The 23,391-nt window shown below is 42.3% G+C and overlaps 1 protein-coding gene across 1 annotated transcript in view; it reads right to left on the bottom strand.

Annotated features, from left to right (window-relative positions):
* Window positions 1-23,391, bottom strand: part of LOC114319234 (protein FAR1-RELATED SEQUENCE 5) — a 44,064-nt gene that overhangs the window by 2,492 nt on the left and 18,181 nt on the right. Inside the window, exon 2 of the mRNA XM_082897154.1 lies at window positions 1,163-1,225. Coding sequence (XP_082753280.1) covers window positions 1,163-1,225 — 63 coding nt within the window. The remainder of the gene's footprint in view (window positions 1-1,162; window positions 1,226-23,391) is intronic.

Raw genomic sequence — 23,391 nt, 5'->3', positions numbered from 1 at the left:
CAGAATCTGGAATGATTTGAGACTGGGTTACCGTCGTCGGATCAGCAACGACGTCGATAGTGGGTCGCCACCGGTATTGGGTCGTCGGTGAGGGTGGGTTCGACGGACGGAATGGGTGAGTGTGGGCTGTGTGAGAGGCTGTGTGAGCTGTGTTTTGGGCGTTGAGAGCTGTGTTTTTGTTTTGGGCGGAAGATTAACGAAATTTCATTTTTGATTTTTTTTTATTTTATAATCTCAGCCGTTGGTGAGCCGTTGCAAGCAGGGAATGGAGGACCCTCCTCAAGGAGAGGATCTAGACTCCTTTTAATGTGGTGGGTTCTTTGACGACAGCTTTTGCATGTCCATTGGTTTTAATTTTTTTAGGAAATGGTAGCTGCCCAATATATTAGGAAGCATCATAAGCATCATCACAGGTGCAAAATTGTAATTTTGATTTAGAAAGTACTTTACCTAACAGTGCCAACCATCTTGTTAAGTATATTCACAAAGAAAAAAAAAAGAAAGCAGCTTGTCTCCAGGGAACCCATCACGGGTCTCGTTTTGATAATCCGAACTGTTCAATGTGTAGAACTCGTTGAGTACTATATACTTGTACAAAATCACGTTGATTGGATATCGATAGTTATCTCATCGAATCAATTTTTGTCAATTGTTAATTTATTCACCGTCTATTTTTTTTTATACAAAACTGATTTGATTACATAACTATTGATAACGTGATTTTTATAAGTATATACTACTCGACTAATTCTACACATTGAACGGTTCAGATTATCAAAACGGGACCCGTGGTGGGCCCCCACTAGCCGAACAACACCGTCCAGTCTGATCTTAGACTGGAAGTAAGCTGCTCCAAATAATAAAAAAAAAAAGAAAAAAAAAGTCAACTACTAAAATTGATGGGGGATTTGGTGATAGACCCCTCAGTGTTTAACTTGTCCTTCAAAATGACAAGAATTATATAGATTTTTTCAAAATCCCCTTAGTATTTTAAAACTTATTTCTTTTACTATAATACCCTCATATATATATGTGTGTGTGCGTGTGTGTCAACTTGTAATCACTCTCTCTCATCTCAATCTCTCTTCTCTTTGTCTCCCATTTATCATTATTCTCTTCATCAGTGCCATCGTTGCTCTCCATCGGCACCACTGTCACTCACCATGGAACTATTTCTCCACCGTCTTCATCACCACCTTTATTTGTTGAATCCACAACTTCATATCTGAGATCATTCACAATTTTCGTCACTGGAAAATGACGATTTACGACGATTCGTAAACCTCAAATCTGATATCCTTCACACTTTCTCTCTTTGGTTTTGATGGTTCGTGCTCTCTCTCTCTCTCTCTCTCTCTCTCTCTCTCTCTTCTTCTTCTTCTTCTTCTCTTGATCTTCGATTTTCGAACTCTATCTCTCTTTCTTCTTCTCATGATGCTCTGTTCTTTCAATAGTAAAATTTTACTTTGGTTTATGACATGACACTCTCTTGTAAAGCCATTCTCGCAGCTTATTTCAAAGTAAAATATTACTTTGAATCATAATAAATTTTACTCTGATTTAGAGTAAAGTTTTACTTTGTAATTATAAAAAAATAAAAATAAATAAAAAATGAGAGTAAAATTTTATTCTAAATCAGAGTAAATTTTACTATGATTCAAAGTAAAATTTTACTGTCACGAAAACAAAATATATATTGAATGAACGAATCATAGTCAAATTTTACTTGCAGATCTATGAACAAACAAACAAACAAAAAATTCTTAATTTTTTATTGCAATATCTCGATTTCTTATTTTTCTGTCAAATCTAAGTTTTTTTTAATCTCTGATATGAAATTATTGATCTCAAATATGAGTTCGTAAGTATCAAATCTGAGATGATGGTGGTTTAACAGTAAAAATGGTAGTTGTCGACTGATGGTGAGGATGAGCGACGTTGATAGATGATGAAGATGATGGAGACAATGCACAACCATCTAGTTGGTGAAGAGAGAGATAGAGAGAGAGAGAGAGAGAGCGCTGCAAAAGAAATGGAAGAAAGAGAGGGTATAATGGTCAAATAAAATATTCAAATAATAAATTTTATTCTTTATACATAATTTTATAATTATAAGGGGATTTTGAAAGTACTGAATTTTTTTCTGTCCTTTTAACAAGAAAATGAAGCTAATAGGGATTTATGGCCACATTTTCCAAAGTTGATTATTCAATAATTTATTCTTAAAAGCAACTCTTGACTTTGATTTTGGTTCCTAATTTTGGATCTTTAATTTGTTTCATCCAAATTACTTTTTTTTAATGATGACAACATATCATCCAATTTGTTACTTACAACCAATTTTTTAATATCATCTAATTTGTTAAAATCGGAATCGCTATAATAGTGGATGGAACAGGTCAAAGAAGTTTGACCGGACTACCAAAAGGCCCATATTCTTGGACCTATAGCTCATTCCTAATGGTCAATGCATTTGTTCGAGCTACGAGGAAGGCTGTCAAATGGACTAAGTATGGAGGTTTGACCGAGTTAGGAGAAGAGTAGTGCAATGTTAGCATGGTGGCGCGCCGTGCAAGTTGTGCACGATGTTGTGTGTTTCACGGCTAGGCCAATGCCGAACAAAGCAAAAGTAGTTCGGTTACACGACGAAAGCCGAGCAAAGAGTTGTGCCATTTCATTTAGCTTGCAATGAGGAGAGTGTCAAAGGATATGCATTATCTTTTAGGAATGTGATTCATAGGAGGACTCTACGAAGGAGAGATAGAGTCTTACTAGGATTGTGTCATGCGGACTCTACAAAAGCTCAAGCCAAACCCTCATCCAACTATTGCAATTCTTACTCCCGAATTCACAGAGCTTTTGTATCCTCAGTCTGCTTGATGACATAGGCATCAGAGGGGTTTCCGGTATACACATTTGTGGTTTCAGGTATTATGACAACGTGTGGAGGAGTGCAAGCTTGATCAACATGATTATACGAGTGAAAGATTATTTCGTTCTTGTATAGTCTCAATTTGGTCCTTTCATCAAAATAATTACCAATTTTTTCTATCTGGACTGACACTTGTAAAAAAATCGTTATTTTTAACGTACGATTTGAACAAAAGAATTAAATTAAAACTAGAGTTAAAGTATAAGAACTAATCAAACTACAAGAGTACAATGAATTTGGGAGCGATGAACTTCTACAACATTAAAAAGGTTATAACGAATTTCATTTTGGAGCCATGAACTTCTACAACATTAAAAATATTATAACAAATATGTGAAATGTAATATCAATTTCTATCCAAGCAAAATGTAAAAAGTATCATAAAATTATATTACTTGATATTTCTATGTATAAATTATACCTGTGATCCTTTTGTCTCTATAGTTTCAATCGTTTTAGTTTTTTATATTGTGCCGATTTAGTCAAATATATTACATCTATCAAGAATTTATAATAAAAAAAAAAATCAAGGTCGAAATGGTCTAATCAAAAGGGAATTAACCATATAAAACTGAAAATCTCCAAATGTCCCCTATAAAAAATTGTTGAACACCTCATTTTTTAAAATACATTCTTACATTTTGTATCTTCTACACTCGCCCACCGAGCCACCTTTGCCGCCGTGGCAGAGGGGTGGTTAGGGGTGCGTGGTTTGTAAGGTGGGGTTGCGGGGTGCATTGGTTGCTGACTTAGCTTGATTATCTACTAATTGCAAAATAAAAGTGTAAGGTGAAAAGCAATATATATCATGCAAAATGTTTTAAGACCTCTAAAATAGTTTTCCTAATTAGGTTCGTAATAATATGACCTAATAGGTTTTAACTTTTAATTTATTACAAATTCCATCATAGTTTTTAATATTTTTCATTTTCTTGTGTCAATCTTTTTTTTCATACAATCAATAAAATCACTAAAAAAATTAAAAATCCAAACACATCGATTTTTTCGTCTTATAAAAACTACAAAAATTAGGCACATGATTAGTTTAAATGGCCACATTAAACAAATTACATAATATTTTTAAATTAAATAATTAAATATTGGAGTCAATTTTTTTTCCTTTTTCTCTGTAACGTCTTTTTTGGGTCAAATTTGAAACGGTAAAGCCCCGAGGACGGTTGCTTTTTGACGGCCCAATTTGACGACAGACCAGCCTGATTTTGTAAAGTTAGGAGTAGTCTGGAATATTTAAAATAAATGTATTTTTTAATTTTTTATAAAAGAAAGTAATAAGTACAAAAATAAAAAATATATATATTAATAAATGTTGATTAATATGATCAACATAAATATATATATTTTTTTAAAAAAATACATTTTTAATACGTATTAAACACCTACTTACCTCCCCAAAAAGTGAATCACCGTCCTGATTTTTGCTCTCACTTCCAAAACATGATCATCACACTTGTCAACATCATATGTTGTACTAACAGCCTACCTATGATAAATTACACTTTGCCTTTTATGTTTCATCATTTTCACAGTTTAATCTTTAATTTTTTTTTAAATTTTTTTTAATTTTAAACTTTGACCCCTCAAGTTTTAATTTTTTTTTAATTTACTCGTGAAACTAATTTCTATATAAAATTAGACAGAAGATATTATAATAATTGTCCTATAATATAAATAATATATTATTATATTATAATTGAAGTTATAACACATGTTTGAATTATATATAATAAAATATTTTTATATTACCTATTTGTTAATGTGTCATTTTCTATTTAATTTTGAACATAAGTTAATTTTTTGAGTAAATTAAAAAATGTTTAAAATATAAAAGGTCAAAGTGAGAAAAAATAAATTTAAAAAATCAAACTAAGAAAATAGCTAAACATAAAGGAGACAAAAGTGTAATTTTTCATTTTTTATGACTATTTCTCTCTTTAGTGAGCCGACACAGCAAATGCACCTACTAAAATTTTCATAATATTTAAGAAAACTTTATGACAAAACTATTTTATAGGAGTATATGACATTAAGTGTAATAATTGATTTGTTTAATTTTAAAAACATAGTTATATGAAAAATTGGTAAGAAATACAAATGTTTTAAAGAACATTTTTTTTTTACCCTTATTATTTTTATATTTACTTTATCTTTTCATTCTCACACACTACTATCAATAACCACCGACCACAACGATGGACAAAAAACTGAACACTTGGGACAAATAAACAAATAGCCATATAAGTGAGAATAATATGGTCTTTCAAATTAGTATTGTCCTTCAAAAAAAAAAAAAAGAGTTTAGACAATTGTACCAAAAAATTAAAATTTGAAATATTGACCGATGCCCTAATATTTACATTTTTTTAGGCAATTTTTTCTATTTAAAGTAGAAAATTTTATAATACATATAATAAGTGTAAAGAGAGATTTAATAATTATGTTGGCTTTTTTAGCTTTCGAAGGTTATTATTGTAATTGCGAGCGTGTCAGTAAGGATCAATCAGTTCTTACAGAAAATTAATTGCCAACTGATTATCAGACGATTGTGTTTTAGTTCTTTCAGTCTGAACGAAGAGGACTTTTACTGGTGGCTTGATTTAGGAGAATTAAGCAAAATAACAATTAAATGAAGAACAGTTGAAGTATTTCATTAAAATGAAAAACTTACAATGATTCAAACTCAGTCTCGTAGAGGTTTACAGCAACAATCTACTTGAAACTACTCCTATGAACGACGTATAGTGCAGGAATTTAAAGTACAGGAAAATGAAAGACTGGAAATGTAAAACTGGAAAGGAAAATAAGTATAATAAGACTGATTTTTTGGATCTGAGTTTGGAGGCTCTTTTTCTGGGCCTTCTCTGCTATTTATACTTCTTGAGGATAACCATCGAATTGTATTTCCAACCGTCGAACTGCTCCTCCATGATCGCTGATCATGTTGTCTTACAATTAGCCCCACTGTGCCATCACTTGCAGTTAGGCTTCCCTCATAAATTTGAATTTAAATGTGAGTAATTTGCAGTTAGGAGTATATGACATTAAGTTTAATAATTGATTTGTTTAATTTTAAAAACATAGTTATATGAAAAATTGGTGAGAAATACAAATGTTTTAAAGAACATTCTTTTTTACCCTTATTATCTTTTATATTTAGTTCATCTTTTCATTCTTAGACACTACTATCAATAACCACTGACAACAACGATAGACAAAAAACTGAACACTTGGGACAAATAAACAAATAGACATATAAGTGAGAATAATATGGTCTTTCAAATTAGTATTGTCCTTCAAAAAAAAAAAAAAAAAAGAGTTTAGACAATCGTACCAAAAAATTAAAATTTGAAATATTGACTGATGCCCTAATATTTACATTTTTTAGGCAATTTTTTCTATTTAAAGTAGAGATTTTTATGATACATATAATAAGTGTAAAGAGAGATTTAATAATTATACTAAGAATTTCTCACTCAACTGCCCATTTTTGACCATCTCATTTACGTCAATTTGTGTTCTTTAAAGAAAATAATAAAACTTATTTGATAAAAATAAATATTAAAAAATACGTGTTCAAATTTTTAAAAATCATTTAAAAATAATACGTTGTTTTTGATTTTATCATTTTTTCCATCAAATTCAAATTTTTTTTTTCAAAAAATGAATTCTGAAATCTCAACCTAACCGTCTTCCCAAAATCCATCTTTCATGCTTCTTGCCTTTTTCAATTAATTATTTTTATTTTAAGGGAAAAATTATTGATAAATCTCATTTAAAAGTGTTTTAACTTAAGAAGTCCATGAAGGAATTTTTTAATCCATTTAGTCCCATGTATGTATAGTTTTATTCCATAAAGTTTTTTTTCTTGATTTACACTATTTTCTTGGACACTTATGCCCTTATATTTAATTTTGATACCCTTATAAATATTTTTTGAACGGTTAGCAATTTTATGATGTGAACATCCATATTTTAAAATTTACATTGGTAGGAATGTAAAATTGGCCTGTGGGCAGCCCGAAACCCGTCTGTGAGCCGGGGTGGGCCTGGCTCGTTGACACTGTGAATATTCATATTGACATGTTAACGTTCACATTAATAGGAGTGCAAAATTGGTCCGCGTCCAGTGACGGCGCGAAACCCGCCTGCGGCCCATAGGCGGCCCGGGGCGGGCCCGGTCCAGGCCGTTGACAATGTGAATATTCACGTTGACATGTTAACATTTACATTGATAAGAGTATAAAATTGGTCTGCGGCCCATGGGCGGCCAAAAGCCCGCCCGCGGCCCGGGACGGGCCCGGCCCAGCCCGTTGACAATGTGAATATTCACATTGACATGTTAACATTCACATTGATATGAGTATAAAATTGGCCAGTGTAGACGTCCCCCGAACGCCCCGGGGAGGAACGAGTCCCCCCCCGTTTCGTTTGATATTGGGCTCACTACAGCTCAGGACTCTCAAATTGTCACGGTTCTAAGTCTGAACCAAAGAGTCCAAATCCGGCAAATCGTTTTGAGAAAACAGATTTTTGAAAGAAGTGCCAAACATGGACTGCTTTGCCAGATACAGAGTCGCCACCTAAATATTTTATTTTGGGAAAATTTAGGAAACCCTGACTCGTTTGCCTAAGGCCACGTGTCCGTCATCACCAAAGTTGCCTCGGCTCGGGAACTTGGGTATGATTGGGGAAGGTCACTTCGTGAGCACCCTCGCTCGCCCGATCAAAGATCGGCCTCTACTAACTATGACATCTATTTTTGAAAACATTATGTGTTCTTATTCCGGTTATTAGCCTAGATTACTATGTGATGCGCACAGCATACAAATATAGACTGGATTGCCTGAATTGGAACAAAACATTTCAATGTTTGTTTGTTTGAAAATGGTTTGATGGTGCTACTCACAAGTAGGCTAAGACGTGGATTTTGCCACCCTCGGGTGGGCTTAGAAAACATGATTTTGCCACTATCTAGTGGGCTTAAAACGCACATTTGATGAATTGTTCCAATTCAAATAACCCAACCTTCACCTACAGGCATTCAGGCAGTTATATCACATAAGCATATAGCCTCATGGTAAGCATGCTATTCATGGCAGTCACTCACACGCATGCAATGATGCTAAAGCATAAAACTTACTGAGTACTCCAAGCCAAAACAGAAGCTCATTAGAAATCCATGCATGATCCTAATTATACAGAAATGCCTAATGCAACACATGCAAAATGCAACTATAGCAGGCTCGGCTATTCTAAACATGGCATATGAGATGCAACAGCTAACAAGTATTCAACTTGGAATTGAAAATACGATGCAGTTAGCATGATGCGCCGAGCCCGGTTCATGCAAGACAGATGAATAAATACAAACATGCTATCATACTGTATGCTAATTGAAACATGCCCTAATCTAACCATCATAAGCGGGTAAATAAAAGGGAGAAAGACGTGGGGTTGGAAGACATACATCACACGCACGCACACTTATTACAACATTGCCCTCGCGCAGAGGGTCCGAAAGAATAATACAGTCCCAAATAAATATTACAGTCCAAATAATACAGTCCGAATAAATAATACAGTCCAAATATGTACAAAAATCCTAATTAATTAACCAATTGAACTAGGAAAACAATAAACTGGCATGCAAGCCAGGGACTACCTTGACTCTGCCCCGGAAGATGAATGATGCATGCTCGGGTTGCCTTGCGCAGAAATCCACGGCGATGCCCCGATTAGCCTCTGTTTGCAATTTATTCTTGGAAATCGCGCCCATCCCCGAAAGACTATTGATTCTTGGTTTGCTGCAACAGAGAGCAGGAAAAGGGCATGGCAATGTATTTTCACAGATGTATGCATGCCTCGATCCTCGTGCCACCAATCACGCATATCGATGCATGATGGCCGAGGAGTCGATTTGCATTACTCAATATGAATGAATGCACATGAAAACTCAACTAAAGCCTAACTCCATCATGGATAATCCGGAGTGTCAGTGACTAGGAATTGAGACACATTCCGTCACTCGGAGTACGAAACGTACCTCATTTCCCATGCTCGGGCTAACTCTTATCCCAAGCACAATGCAATATGCATGATATGCATGAAATACAACTAAGATACAACCTAACATGCAACATGCTACGAAATGGCATACACGATGCACGAGATAACATGGCATACACAATGCGCTAACATACAACTTAACATACACAATGCTATGAAATGAAATGGCATGCACAATGCAATATGGGATTACACCAACATGAGTAGACCTCAGCCACACTCACATAGGAGGCCATACGATGAAAATGAGACAACTCGAGATGCACGCACGCATGCACGCAAACCGAGGATCGAACCTAAGGCACCAAATGCCACTCTAACAAGACACGGCAAAACATGGAATATGGCATATTAGCATGCAAATTTCAGCGCTAAAATATGACCCAAAATATCCCCGAATCATGGAAACATGGCACCCGATGCATGAAATGGTACCCGAAATGCAAAACTATGCGCAATGACCTATAGCTATACAAAACATGCACTATTTGATCATGAAGTGTGAAGACAGATTCAAGGCAGCCCCAAAACAAGCATGTTTACAGTTTTAAGGAAGGCCAAACAATGAACACAAATGGGGCTAAGCTAGCATGCGAAAATGGCCCTAAATGTGAGATAAAGAAGCAAGTCACAGCTGCTGACCCTAAACAAGAGAGGACCCTTCAACAATGTTGTAGAGGGACCCAAAAAATGGCATTTTACAGTTTATGATCAAACCCAAAACAGTGCACAAGCATGCTCAAAATACTATGCAAAACAAGGCCAAAAAGAGAGTTATAACACAAAGTACAAAAAGGATGCCTCAAATAGTAAAAGACCCTTAATAGAACATGAAGAGGGGGTCAAAATAAGGTCATTTATAGTTCAGACCAAAGCCCAAAAATAGAAGCACAAGAGGCTAACAAATCATGCAAAAATGGAGCCAAAAGAGAGATATAAAGGCAAGTGGCAAATGGAAGCCTCAAACAGTGATGAGCCCTTCAACAATGTTGAAGAAGGGCTCAAAATAAGAAATTTTACAGTTTATGACAGAGCTCAAAACAGTTTACACATAGGCCAAAAATACTACACAAGAAAATGGCATACAAGGGAGCTAATGAAGCAAGTGCAACAAGGAGGTCTCAAACAGTGAGAGGCCCTTAAAAAAACATGAAAAATACCTCAAAATAATGCTATCTCCAGTTAGGGTTGGAGCCCAAAACAGCAAGCAAGTATGGCTAATGTATTGAACAAAATAAAGCACAAAAAAGGAGAATAGGGACTCACCCTTGAGGACCAATCTTTGACAGCCTCTTGGCTTGAGTTTGGTGGCTCCTTAGCTCTGGTGCTAGGTGGTGGTGTAGAAAGGGGTGTAGGAACTTAAAGGTTTGGAGGGTTGAAGTGTAGAGAGAGGGAGATGCAATGCAAGGGGTTTAAGGCAAATTTTTGTAACCCTAAACATGCAGCTGGAAGGCCTGTTATATAGGCAAAAGAGGGGGGGAAAAGGGGGGAAAATGGAGGAAAATAAAGCCAAGTTTCCCTCCAAAAGTTGGCCCCCCCAGATACAGAATCTGGGGGAAAAGGAGGATGTATCTGCACTGTACTTGATGCAAGGATTCTGGCCGGCCAGTTATCTAGGGTTTAGGTGGCCTGCCGGCTACCTCCCATGGCCGGTCGGATAGGGGTCAAAAGGGTCAAGAAGCATTAGTGGACGGCCACCCCTAAAAGAGAGCCTCTGATGTGTGCACAACACAACCAAGTGGTTAAAAACTGGAGACAATGAACCAGGAGAGAGAACAACCCAATTTTCAAAGGGGTTCAAAAGGTTCAAAAGCAATTACTGGCCGGCCACCAAATATTTGTGGCCTCCTAGATGTGTACATCACAAATATGGGGTTTAGGGTGCAAGAAAATGCCCCAAAGGTGGTCAACATTGGCTTTAAAGTGAGGAAAAACGGGCGACGGAGGGCGATGGAGGAATAAAACTGGTTGTTTGAACAATTGTTGGCCTCCCACCCTTCTACGACCTTCTTACTAATGAAACAGAGGTCCCTGCCAAAAACAAACCAAAACCGATGCAAAATGAAGGTTTAGGGGCCGAAACGCGCAGCCCGAGGCCCCAAAAACTGACTGTTAGGCACCGGGAGTGGTGTTCGACCACGAAGTTGGTTTCTCGAGCCACAGTGTCCCTCAAAAGGGAGCAAATAAGATGTATGCCGAAAGCCGGAGCAAACGGAGATGGTTAAGCGGTCCCGAACCGAGGCACACGGCCAACAGCTCCAAAAAATCGGAAACCGGACTCCAAACGGGCAAAATGGCCTACGACCACGAAATGTAGCCTACGGCCACTGAGAGATGATCTATGAGACCTCTCCCTGCCTTCGGGAAGAGAAAACAAAGAAAACAGAGCCTGGTTCGTAAACCGAGGCAAAGCACGCAAGAGTCCGGAAGTCGGGAGGCAAGGCTCGCAGCCGAGACTCTGAAACCTCTGAACGAGCACGATATGCAACATCACCAAACGCTCAATCGGTGACGTCTGAGTCTTAAGGTCGGTCAAAAACGGGGTGTCTACAGTTGCCCCTCTTTGATAGAACTCGAAAGTCATAAGTGACGGGAGTGAATGTCAAAGCCCAGAGACGACCCATTTTTGACAAGGCCGAAGACTTAGACAAGCAGGCAAAATAAACAGAGATGCGCCCGCAGGCATGCCCGCAGGCAGGGGGCAAAATGCAAAACGGTATGCACAAGGCCAGATGCGACTTGATGATCATGCAAATGCAGCAAGCTGTAATGAAGCAAGTATTCGCAAATAGATGCAACAGTTTTAAGTAAGAATGCAAAGCAACAACTACATTTCATGCAGTTAGGAATGCGGAGAATTATTCAATTCTCATCGCGTCTCACATGGAGAAGATACGATACCTGCGCGATTCGTCTGGTAGCACCAGCTTCAAATGAACCGTACATACAATATCGTGCCTGCAAAATAAAGAAACTCAACGAGCACGAACATCTAACAACATACTGTTCAATGTGATATCGAATGCAGACAATCACGGTGTTTGATAGAAAAGTGCATCGCAATGCGGGAAGAAACGCGCGTTTCGGCGAGAGAAACGCGCGTTTCGGCGAGGGCAACTCGATCGCGGCCTCCGGTCCACCTCCTGGCGAGATTACAACTTGTTCAAAAGGATATACCTCACTTTCGATGAGTAAACGATGAGACATGCATCGGAAGTTGAAGCTGAAGTTCCGGCGGAGCGATTTCGCGACAGAAAGTGCACTTCTTTTGTACTTTTTCAGGTCTTGGGGACTCCAACCCTCCCCAAAATTTGTAGGGACCTTGGAGGGCATGTGGGGAACACCACCGGACAGTTTTATTGGGAGAGGGAGGCCACCGACCATTTTTTGAAAAGGAAATGGCCGGCCTGCCAGAAAAAGTGGCCGGCCGGCCACTTTGCCAAATCCGGGGGCAGTTTTTTCTTTTCGGCCTCTTTTCTTTAAATACATCCATCCAAACATTTCGGGCTCATAAGTGTAGCTCCGAAAACACCTTCTCTAGCTTTCCAAACCATTTTCTCCCTCAGATCTGGGCTCCATACGCGTTTTCCAACATCCCACGCAAGTTGTTTTCGCGAAATCTTTCAGTTTTAAGCACTTTGAATCGATTAAATTTTGGTTTCGGGGCTTCTTTTCTCATTTTCGCCACTTAAGGTGAGTTTGTCTCAATATTTGGAAGATTTTCTCGGGAGTTGACTTTTGTTGACTTTTTCATTTCCCGAGAGTTGACTTTTGTTGACTTTTTCCAATTTTGGCTCATTTTTGCCCCTTTTGCAGATTTCTTGAAATGGCGGGTCAATTTCCCCACGGCGGAGGTTCTCCAGGTGCCGGAGGCGAGCCTGACATCATGTCTTTTCCTCCGAGGGTTCGCCCCTTCATCCCCGAGAGGTATGACCCACCAGTACACGTTATCCCGCGGGCTGTTTTCCATCATTTCACCGATTTTGACGAGCGAGCACCCGGGGATCTCCTTTTGCGGGAGCCAGAGTATCATCTCTCCCATGAAGCACGAGAGGTATTTACTTCGTTCTTACCTTTTCTGTAACGTATTATGAATTTTTCTTGCATTCTGTTTGCATTCTGAACACACGGTCCAATCACTTGAATTCCTGAACACCCAGCCCATAAATTGATTGTGAACACACGGCACACATCGGTTGAGGGTTGAACCCGCAGCCCAACACACTGATTATCTGAACACACAGCCCAAATTGAAGGTGAACACGCAACACACACTGATTGAGAGTTGAACACACAGCTCAAATTGATTATCTGAACACACAGCCCAAATTGAAGGTGAACACGCAGCACACACTGATCGAGAGTTGAACACGCAGCTCAAAACATTGATTATCTGAACACACAGCCCAAATTGAAGGTGAACACGCAGCATACACTGATTGAGGGTCGAACACGCAGCTCAAACACTGATTATCTGAACACACGGCCCAAATCACTGATATTCTGAACACGCAGCTCAAAACATTGATTATTTTGAACACACAGCCCAAATTGGAGGTGAACACGCAGCACACACTGATTGAGGTTTGAACACGCAGCCCAACACATTGATTTTCTGAACACACAGCCCACATCACTGATATTCTGAACACGCAGCTCAAAACATTGATTATCTGAACACACAGCCCAAATTGAAGGTGAACACGCAGCACACATTGATTGAGAGTTGAACACACAGCCCAAACACTGATTTTCTGAACACACAGCCCAAATTGAAGGTGAACACACAGCCTACACTGATTGAGAGTTGAACACGTAGCCCGAAACACTGATTATCTGAACACACAGCCCAAATTGAAGGTGAACACGCAGCACACACTGATTGAGAGTTAAACACACAGCCCAACATTGATTACCTGAACACGCAGCCCAAATTGAAGGTGAACACACAGCCCACACTGATTGAGAGTTGAACACGCAGCCCAAAATACTGATTATCTGAACACATAGCCCAAATTGAAGGTGAACACGCAGCACACACTGATTGAGAGTTGAACACACAGCCCAACATTGATTATCTGAACACGCAGCCCAAATTGAAGGTGAACACACAGCCCACACTGATTGAGAGTTGAACACGCAGCCCAAAACACTGATTATCTGAACACACAGCCCAAATTGAAGGTGAACACGCAGCACACACTGATTGAGAGTTGAACACACAGCCCAACATTGATTATCTGAACACGCAGCCCAAATTGAAGGTGAACACACAGCCCACACTGATATTCTGAGCACACAACCCAAATTGAAGGTGAACACACAGCACACACTGATTAAGAGTTGAACACGCAGCCCAACTTACTTTACTTTGCACGTAGCCTATTCATTTTATTTGCACGCAGCTTATTCACTTTATGCTGAAACATGTATTCATCCTGAATGCAGGTGACTTCTTGCACTGTGCGGGGGTATGGCTCTACCGCGGTGAGAGACTGGTATGCTGAGCTCCCGGAGGCCGTTCGGGATTTGGTTGACTTGACGGGGTTTGGGCCCTTCTGTACTGGGCTATCTCATTGTCCTGCCAGGAGGACGCTGATGGCCGCCTTGGTGGAGAGATGGTGGGACACCACCAACTCTTTCTATTTTTCTGCCACGGGGGACTTGACCATGACCCCGTTTGACTTTGCTGTGCTGACTGGCCTTGACGTGGGAGGTTGGCCTATCCCTTATGACGAGGACATGGGCCAGTGGGAGGCCGCTTGGATATATCTGCTGGGGGCTCGCCCACCCGTTGATAGAGCTTCGGGGAGAGTCCGATACACCTGGTTCTCTTCCCATTTCCGGCGGGTGGAGATGGAGCCCGAGACTCCTGAGGAGGCAGCACAGTATGCCCGCGGCTTTTTGATGTTCCTCTTCGGTACCACTCTGTTTGCTGATAGAGGGAACACTGTTGGGCTTTATTTGTTGAGTGCCTTGGTGGACCTGTCACAGGTCAGGCGGTATAACTGGGGTGGTGCCGGCTTGGCCACCCTTTATTGCTACATGAGCGCGACCTCACGCCACTTACTTGGCGGCTATTGGAGAGCCTGGGAGGTACTTTCTGCCCTTTTGATTTACATTTCTGCTCCTCATTACCTGCACATCGCACACACGGCGCACTTTATACTATGTATCGTGCATTTTGCTCTCAGCATTTCATATTCTGCTTTGTTTTCTACAGTTGTGGGTCTATGTATATTTCCCGACATTGGCCCCGGAGTTGATGGTAGCAGGACCTCTCGTGACCCCGTACTCACTTGTGTTTGAAGGCCAGCACCGGCCGAGACCTCGGGAGTCTCTCATTTACCTGCGACAGTATTTCGACACGGTGCGCTCGTCGGAGGTACCTCAGAACTCTCAGTTCTTTTTTTGTTTTCATCTTTGATTTGTCCTGTACATCTTCGATTTCCGCTTGGTTTATGCGCCTGTTATCCGCAGATTACATGGCAGCCCTGGGCGCCTTTAGGTGAGGGTCTCCGATTCCAGTTTGCCGGAGGGTGGGGTGCCTCCCGGTACAGGCTCCTGTTTGAAGGGCCGGTTGGTAGGGCCTGGTTTTTGGGGGAGCGTTTCTTGCGTCAGGTCTGGGGGTACACTTCTCAGGACCCTCCCTCAGCACCCTCGGTCGACATGCGGATTGCTGATGTGCTCTTTTCCCGGGATGTTGTTAATGCTATGCTGGGTACTGATGCTTTGCTGCATCTTGAGGAGGGAGATTACGCTACTTACCGTCACACATACCTGATGCCTCCATTGACGGGAGTTCGTACTCCGATGATGAGGCCTGCTGGTATGCCATCTTTGAGCCAGGCCCGGGCTCGGGCTACAGACGCCCCTTCCACCAGCAGGGCTGGTACATCTAGAGGTGGGGATGGATCGGTTCCCCCGATTCCTCCGACTTTTCCTCATCCTGGGTGGCCGGACATGCCGACCGAGCTGATGGGGTGGTAGTATGGGACTACCTCTCCGATTTCGATCTCGATAGAGCCTCCGATGCCCGGTCATCGATATGTCAGAGACCCCGACTCACCACCGGTATGTTTCACAGCTTTGATTCATCACTCAGATATTTGGACGTTCATTCCTTTACTGGCACCCTTGCCTTTGCATCTGTAGTCCCCTGTTGAGTACATGGATCAGGTGCTCGAGATGGTAGCCTCACTTGAGGGGATGGTCCTGCGGAGGGAGGCACAGTTGTCTATCATGGGCTTCCAGGTACCCTTTAGTTTTCTGGCATTTATCATACTTCTGATGACATGCTGATTTCTACTGCATTGATAGGCTACTTGTGTAGAGCACATCTGACACACACCCCACTTGTTACATGCACCCACTTCATGTAGTTTTTGCTTGTATCTACATCTGATGTACATATTTGGACTGATGTATTTAAATTGAACTCTTTGTTCTCAGATGCCTCCGGTATATGCTCAGCCACAGGCCGGGCCACCTAGGCCTTCTCGGGGAGCTGGGCCATCTGGGCCTTTTCACGGAGTTGGGCCATCCAGGCCTTTCCGAGGAGCTGGGCCATCCAGGCCTTATCGAGGGGAGGGGTCGTCTCGTAGACGCAGAGCACATATTGTGGAGGAGGAGCCTGGTGAGGATGAGGAGGAGGAGGCTGCAGACCGTCAGTCGGAGCCATCTGCTGATAAAGAGGACGGCTCCGGTCTTGGTTTCGGGAGTGGAGGCGAGGCTGAGGGGGATCCCGAGGATGAAGACTCTAATTCAGATGATGGCGATGGCGATAGTGGCGGAGAGTTTATTCCACAGAAGAGGACGAAGAGGGCCTCTTATTACTGCTCTTGAGAGCACAGATGCGGCTGTTTCCTGTTTTATTTATCTTTTTGCTAGTAGTTGTAGCACATTGTACATTATCGGGCAGTTTTATTCTCTGTAAAACTTGTGCCTTAGCCTGTAAAATGTTGTAACAAGCGAGGCATGATGGGATGAAACAGTTTTTGAAAAAAGTATTGTATTTTAAACATTTAACATCATATCGCATCATTCTGCATCATAATGAGATTGAATGGAAGTGTGTGTTGTGCATTTTGCCCAGTCAGGTAGTGAACCGACGCAACAACTTAACTTTCTAAGATATAACAAAACCTTAGCAAGTTACAACTCAATAAACAAAGCACAATAGTGTTGACAACTCGATAAACAAGACTCGAACAAAAAGCTTAAACAAAGAGTAACAACTCAAAAACACGAAACACGACAGCTCGACAAACAACTCGATAAGCAAAACGACAACTCGATAAACAAAACAACAACTCGATAAACAAAACTTAACAGAACGAAGTGTACTTCGGACGATCTGGGCAACGGAACGCATCCGAAACAGAGAGAAATAGAGGCCTTCGACACATCCGTCGCATGGAAATGCTTGAAACTTTCCCTCATAGGGTAAAACAGGGCTGAAGACACACATAGGAGCATGGCCGGCCACTTTTGGGAGCCGGACGGCCAGATTTATTGCAGAGGGGAGGCCACCGGCCAGTTTTGAAACAAGAAATGGCCGGCCTGCCAGAAAAGATGGCCGGCCGGCCACTTAGCTCACAACCGCCCAATTTTTGACACTTGTCCCCTTGAATAGTGTTTTTTCCTCTTTAAAAGCCTTAGCTCCGTGGTTCATTCAATTCATCTTAGTTTTTCACAAAAATGGAGGCGTTTCTCGTTGAAAATCTCACAGCTTGGATCGCTTCTCTAGATGGCTCGGAAAAGTTGAACTTCCGGGGTTTCGGCTTGAATACACTATTCACACTGAGCCGCACTCCGCTACATCTTCCTTTCCTTCATGTCGCGGCGAGGTTTTGGAACCCGGTGACGCATGTCTTTAGCTTCGGCGGGCAAGAGGTATGTCCAACTTTTGAAGATTTTCAAGTTTTGATGGAATCTGAAGGTCGCGAAGAGATCTTGCCCCAGTTCTGCTTTGCCCATGCCCAAGCTTTAGGGCGGATGTGTGGATTCACCGCGCATGATGCTCGGTCTCTGATCTGTAATGGGGAGCTGGATATCCTTGGTTTGATTCACCGCTTTTCCGACACTGGTGACCGCAGCAACCATTATTGGAAAGGTTTCCGGCAACACGCCCTTTGCTTGTGCCTGCTGTCTCACTTTCTGCTTTCCCCGGGCTTTGGCGGATTTAGCATTCGTCTGATTAAAGTTGCTCACGGCTTGAAAGATGGAAAGAGCTGCATCGCCATGACCCTGGCCGAGACACTGATGGGCTTGGATGTTGTCTATCGCCGGGAGACGACTAGATTCGCTGGGAGTCCACTGCTGTTGCAGGTAATGTTTCCCACCCAAACTTACATATGTATTTGCTCGCATCACTCGGCCCTCAGGCTCGATTTTTCTCACAAAACCCTTTTCTCACTTTTCTCTCACCGTACATCTCTCTATTCTTTATTCTCTCATTTTTTATCCCTCCCCCAGGTATGGTTGATGGACAAATTACAGGTTGTGGACTCCTGCCCAGCCTACTCAACTCGAGGCTATTTCTTTCGACAGCGCCTAGTCGATGCCCCTGATGAAAGGTGGTGGTTTGACTGGATGTGCAATTTGTCCGCAGATCGTATTGCTTGACGCTGTCCTTGGCTCAATCTCCCGGCAATGAGCTATAGCATGTCCCGGCTGATCGGGATCCAGTTGATTGGTCTGACCCACTGTGTGTTCTACTTTCCGTTCCAGTTCCTGTGCCAGTTCGGTCATGATCAGATTTGCCCGCCAGAGGGGATTGAGTACCCGGCTGCTTTCTCGGCCCGAGGTGCACAGCTTGCCCGATATGCCACAGCATGGAGGACTAGAGAGCTCCTGGCTCCTGCTCCCACTTTCAGTTGCACTTTGTCTGACGAGTGCTTGGGCTGGCTCAATGAGGAGGCACAGGTTGGGCCTAGCTTGGCGTCAGAGGCTTCGACCAGCTCTGGGAGGGGGCGCAGGGATACTTGACTTGACTATGCCCTGGATTTATTGCTTTATTAGTACTTTCAAGTTTTCTTTATGAATGTAATAAAAACAACTTCGATTGTATGCAAGAGCAGGAGAACTCCGTTTTGAAATCAATGAAATTGAAGGTTGTGGTACTGAAAATTTTCCGCTTTGGTCCAAAAATGGTCTTAGTTATAAAGAGATTACTTTGAACAAAGTCAACTTTTATTAAAACTTTTCAAAACCATTTTCGATATGGATCAGAACTGGACACGCCTAACATCTGTCACTGAGATGCACAACCCCGGATCCCTGCAACTGGAAAGTTGCCCCTAGTTTGAAGAGTACCGCGGCACCGTGTGGCAACGGAAAGTTGCCCCTAGTCTGAATAACACTGCACCGGAGATTGCGATAAATACTGATGGATAAAGATGACTAAGATGGTTAAAATGGACAAAGTTGATCAGGGAAAAAGTTTATGGCTGAACTTCAGGGCGAAGTTGCCTACGTATCCCAAAGATGGGAATCAAGCCTTACGTAGTTCAGGCTTAGGTTCACTCGAGTATATTCACTCTCCTTTTACACTCTAACTTTTGCCAAGGTCGCCCTTTGCGGGTTTTCAACCTTGCAAGCTCAGTTTTTATATTTTTCAATTTTTTGTGCTCTAACTTTTGCCTAGGTCGCCCTTTCGGGTTTTCAACCTAGCGAGCCTCTCAGGGGTAATATTTCTTCAACTTGTCCATGTTGATCGGTTGGGAGAACTCTAGGCCATCTAGATCCATCAGAACCACAGCTCCACCTGACCAAATAGCTTTGATGATGTAGGGACCAGTCCAATTGGGTTTGAACTTGCCCCTTGGGTCGTGGATGGGAGCTCGGTTGTCCTTGAGCACCAAATCTCCTTCCTTTAGATTCCTGGACTTAACTTTCTTGTTGAAAGCCCGGGCAATCCTGCATTGATAGCCTTGAACATGGTACAGTGCTTTCAGTCTTCTCTCATCAAAAAGCATGAGTTCCTCAAATCTGCTCTGCTGCCAATCTGCTTCGGCTATTTGACACTAAGCCAATACTCGTAACGACGGAACCTCAATCTCGATAGGTAGAACAGCCTCCATACCGTAAACCAATGAATACGGAGTCACTCCGGTAGAAGTTCTGATTGAAGTCCTGTAACCCCACAGAGCAAATGGCAGCTTATCTGGCCAATCTCGGTAGGTTTCCACAATCTTCTGCAGTATGTGTTTGATATTCTTGTTGGCGGCCTCGACCGCTCCGTTGGTTTGTGGCCGGTATGTAGATGACTTATGGAAAGCCACGTTGTATTTCTCCAACAAGTCAATCACTTCCTTCTTAAAGTGGGAACCATTGTCTGAAACGACCTCGTTCGGGACCCCATAGCGACAAATGATGTTGTTTCTGATAAACTTTGCAACGTGTAACGCTTTAACACCGCATACGATTGGGCCTCGACCCACTTCGTAAAATAATCTATCGCAACCAGGATGAACTCATGCCCATTCGACCCCTTTGGAGTGACAGCCGCGATCACATCGATTCCCCAAACTGAAATGGCCATGGCGAAGTCATGTTGTACAGCTTCGACGGCGGGATGTTAATGCGGTTCGCATGAATCTGACACTTGTGGCATCGCTGAACAAAACTAATACAATCCTCCTCCATGGTGGACCAGTAGTAACCCTGTCTGAGGATCTTTCGTGCTAGCATTACTCCGTTCATATGCGCACCGCATTCTCCTCCATGGATGGCCTCCATCAGGCGCTTAGATTCCTCGGCTTCAACACACAGCTTGTGCATTCCCAGATGACCTCTCTTATACAGCTTACCCCCACAGATGATGAACTGAACGGCCATTCTTCTGATTGCCCTTTTATCCTTGGCATTTACCCCTGGCGGATATGCTTCATTCTCCAAGAAATTCCAAATGTCGTAATACCAGGGGTTTTCGTCCTGAACTTCATCTATAACAGCAATCGACTCATAGGCTGGCGCAAATTTCTGGTCAATGACAACTGGACGCATCCGGATTCCAAACGGAATGTCTATCATGGAAGATAGAGTTGTTAAAGAATCTGCGAACCTGCTGTTCTCTCTTGGAAGATGAGCGAAGTTTAGTTTTTCAAACCGAGGGATTAACAAGTCCAAGGTCTGGTGGTACATCATCATCTTTTCTTCTTTGACTTTCCAGTCTCCGTTTGCCTGAGATACAACAAGGTTTGAATCCCCGATGACGTCCAAATGTCTTGCCCCTAGTTCTAGGGCCGCTTCTAGGCCGGCAATGCATGCCTCATATTCTGCTTCGTTGTTCGAGACTTTGAACCGGAGTTTGAAGGCTAGAGGGATACGGGAATTGTCGGGTGCTATCAGCAACACTCCTATCCCATACCCGTATTGATTTGACGCTCCGTCAAAGTACATCGTCCAATACTCGTCGTCGATGTGCAAAATGGCTTCATCTGGGAATAAGTACTCGACTGCTTCATCCCCTTTGACTGGATGATCGGTTAAGAACTCTGCCACTGCTCTTCCCTTGACTGACTTGCGTGTCATATATTTCAGATCGAATTCGGAGAGCAACAACAGCCAACGAGCTAGCCTACCCGTAAGTGCCGGTTTCTCGAAAAGGTATTTGATGGGATCCAGTCGTGAAACCAACATTACGGAGTGAGCTAACAAGTAGTGTTGCAACTTCTTGGTAGCCCATACCAAAGCCAAGCAAGCCTTCTCGAGCGGAGTGTAGCGGGTCTCGTAGTCCAACATCTTCTTGCTCAGATAGCAGATGGCCTTCTCCACCTTATCCTCCGATTCTTGTGCGAGCATGCAGCCCATTGTAGTCTCAGTCACTGAAAGGTACAATATCAACGGTTTCCCCAGCTCTGGTGGCGACAACACGGGCGGGTTCTGTAAATATTTCTTGATCTGTTCAAAAGCAGCTTGGCATCGGCCGTCCCATTGGAATTTCTTGCCTTTCTTCAGGAGACCAAAAAGTGGTTCACAAGTCAAGGTTAATTTTGAGATGAACCGTCTTATGAATTGCATTTTACCCAGAAAGCCTCGCACCTCCTTTTCAGTCCTTGGTGGTGGCATTTCTAAGATGGCCTTGATTTTTGAAGGGTCGACCTCGATGCCCCTTTGTGTAATCAGAAATCCCAGCATTTTTCCCGCTGTAACACCGAATGTACATTTCTGAGGATTTAGCCGTAACCGGAATTCCCTGATCCTTTGAAAGAACTTTTGCAAGGTGGTGTAGTGGCCCTCTCTTTCCTTGGACTTGACAATCATGTCGTCCGCGTACACCTCAACCTCTTTGTGGATCATGTCGTGCAATATTGTGGTCGCGGCCCGTTGATAAGTAGCTCCGGCATTCTTCAACCCAAACGGCATTACTCTATAGCAGTATGTTCCCCACGGGGTGGTGAATGCAGTATTTTCTTTGTCCTCTGGTGCCATTACTATCTGATTGTACTCTGAGAAGCCATCCATGGATGAAAGCAAAGCATGCCCTGCTGTGAAATCCACCAACTCATCAATATGCGGCAAGGGGAAGTCGTCCTTCGGACTAGCTCTGTTCAAATCCCTGAAATCCACGCACACCCGGATCCTGCCATCTTTCTTCGGCACTGGAACGATGTTGGCCAACCAAATCGGGTATTCGGATACCAGCAGGAAGCCTACATCGATTTGCTTGGTGACCTTTTCCTTAATCTTAAGAGCCCAGTCCGGGCGGATCCTTCTGAGTTTCTGCTTGACAAGTCGGGCCTCGGGGTTAAGGGGGATCCGGTGCTGTACAATCTCAGGATCGATCCCAGGCATGTCTTCGTAGGACCACGTGAAAACATCTTTGAAATCTTTTAGTAAAGCGACTAAGCGCTCGCATTCCTCCGAAGACAACGTGGACCTGAACTGGACCAGCCGCGGGTCCTCCTCAGTACCAATATTCACGGTAATGATTTCATCTGTTAAGGGTTTGACAAATCTCTCCTGCTCCTGCTTAATTAAATGTTGCAAAACCGGAGGAATTTCGTCCTCATCGTTTTTATCAAAATTTTGAAAGTCTGAGTTTATGCAATAAATTAAGGGTACAGAAAAGTACTCAGAAACCACAGTTACTTGATTCTCATTAGGCACATCCAAATCGTCCGAGTTCTCGGTTATAACAGACTCAAATGAGAAAGAAAAAGACGACCTGGACATAACTGTGGCATCCGGGTTATCATCCCCAGGATTACCAGACTCAGACTCAGTCGAGCTGGAACCTGATTACGACTCACAAGATTCGGTGGAATCAGATTCCGGCTCACTACCTGACCCGGTGCTGCTGGACAAAAATCCCTCCTCGTACTGCCAAGTGAGAGAGAGTGCGATAGATGCATCCAAAATAGTCGCTG

This window comes from Camellia sinensis, chromosome 12 (genome assembly GCF_055761805.1).
Source record: "Camellia sinensis isolate YWXY chromosome 12, ASM5576180v1, whole genome shotgun sequence".
Taxonomy (NCBI): Eukaryota; Viridiplantae; Streptophyta; class Magnoliopsida; order Ericales; family Theaceae; genus Camellia; species Camellia sinensis.
The sequence above is the reverse complement of the archived record's forward strand: the minus strand, read 5'-3'. Positions and strand labels throughout refer to the sequence as shown.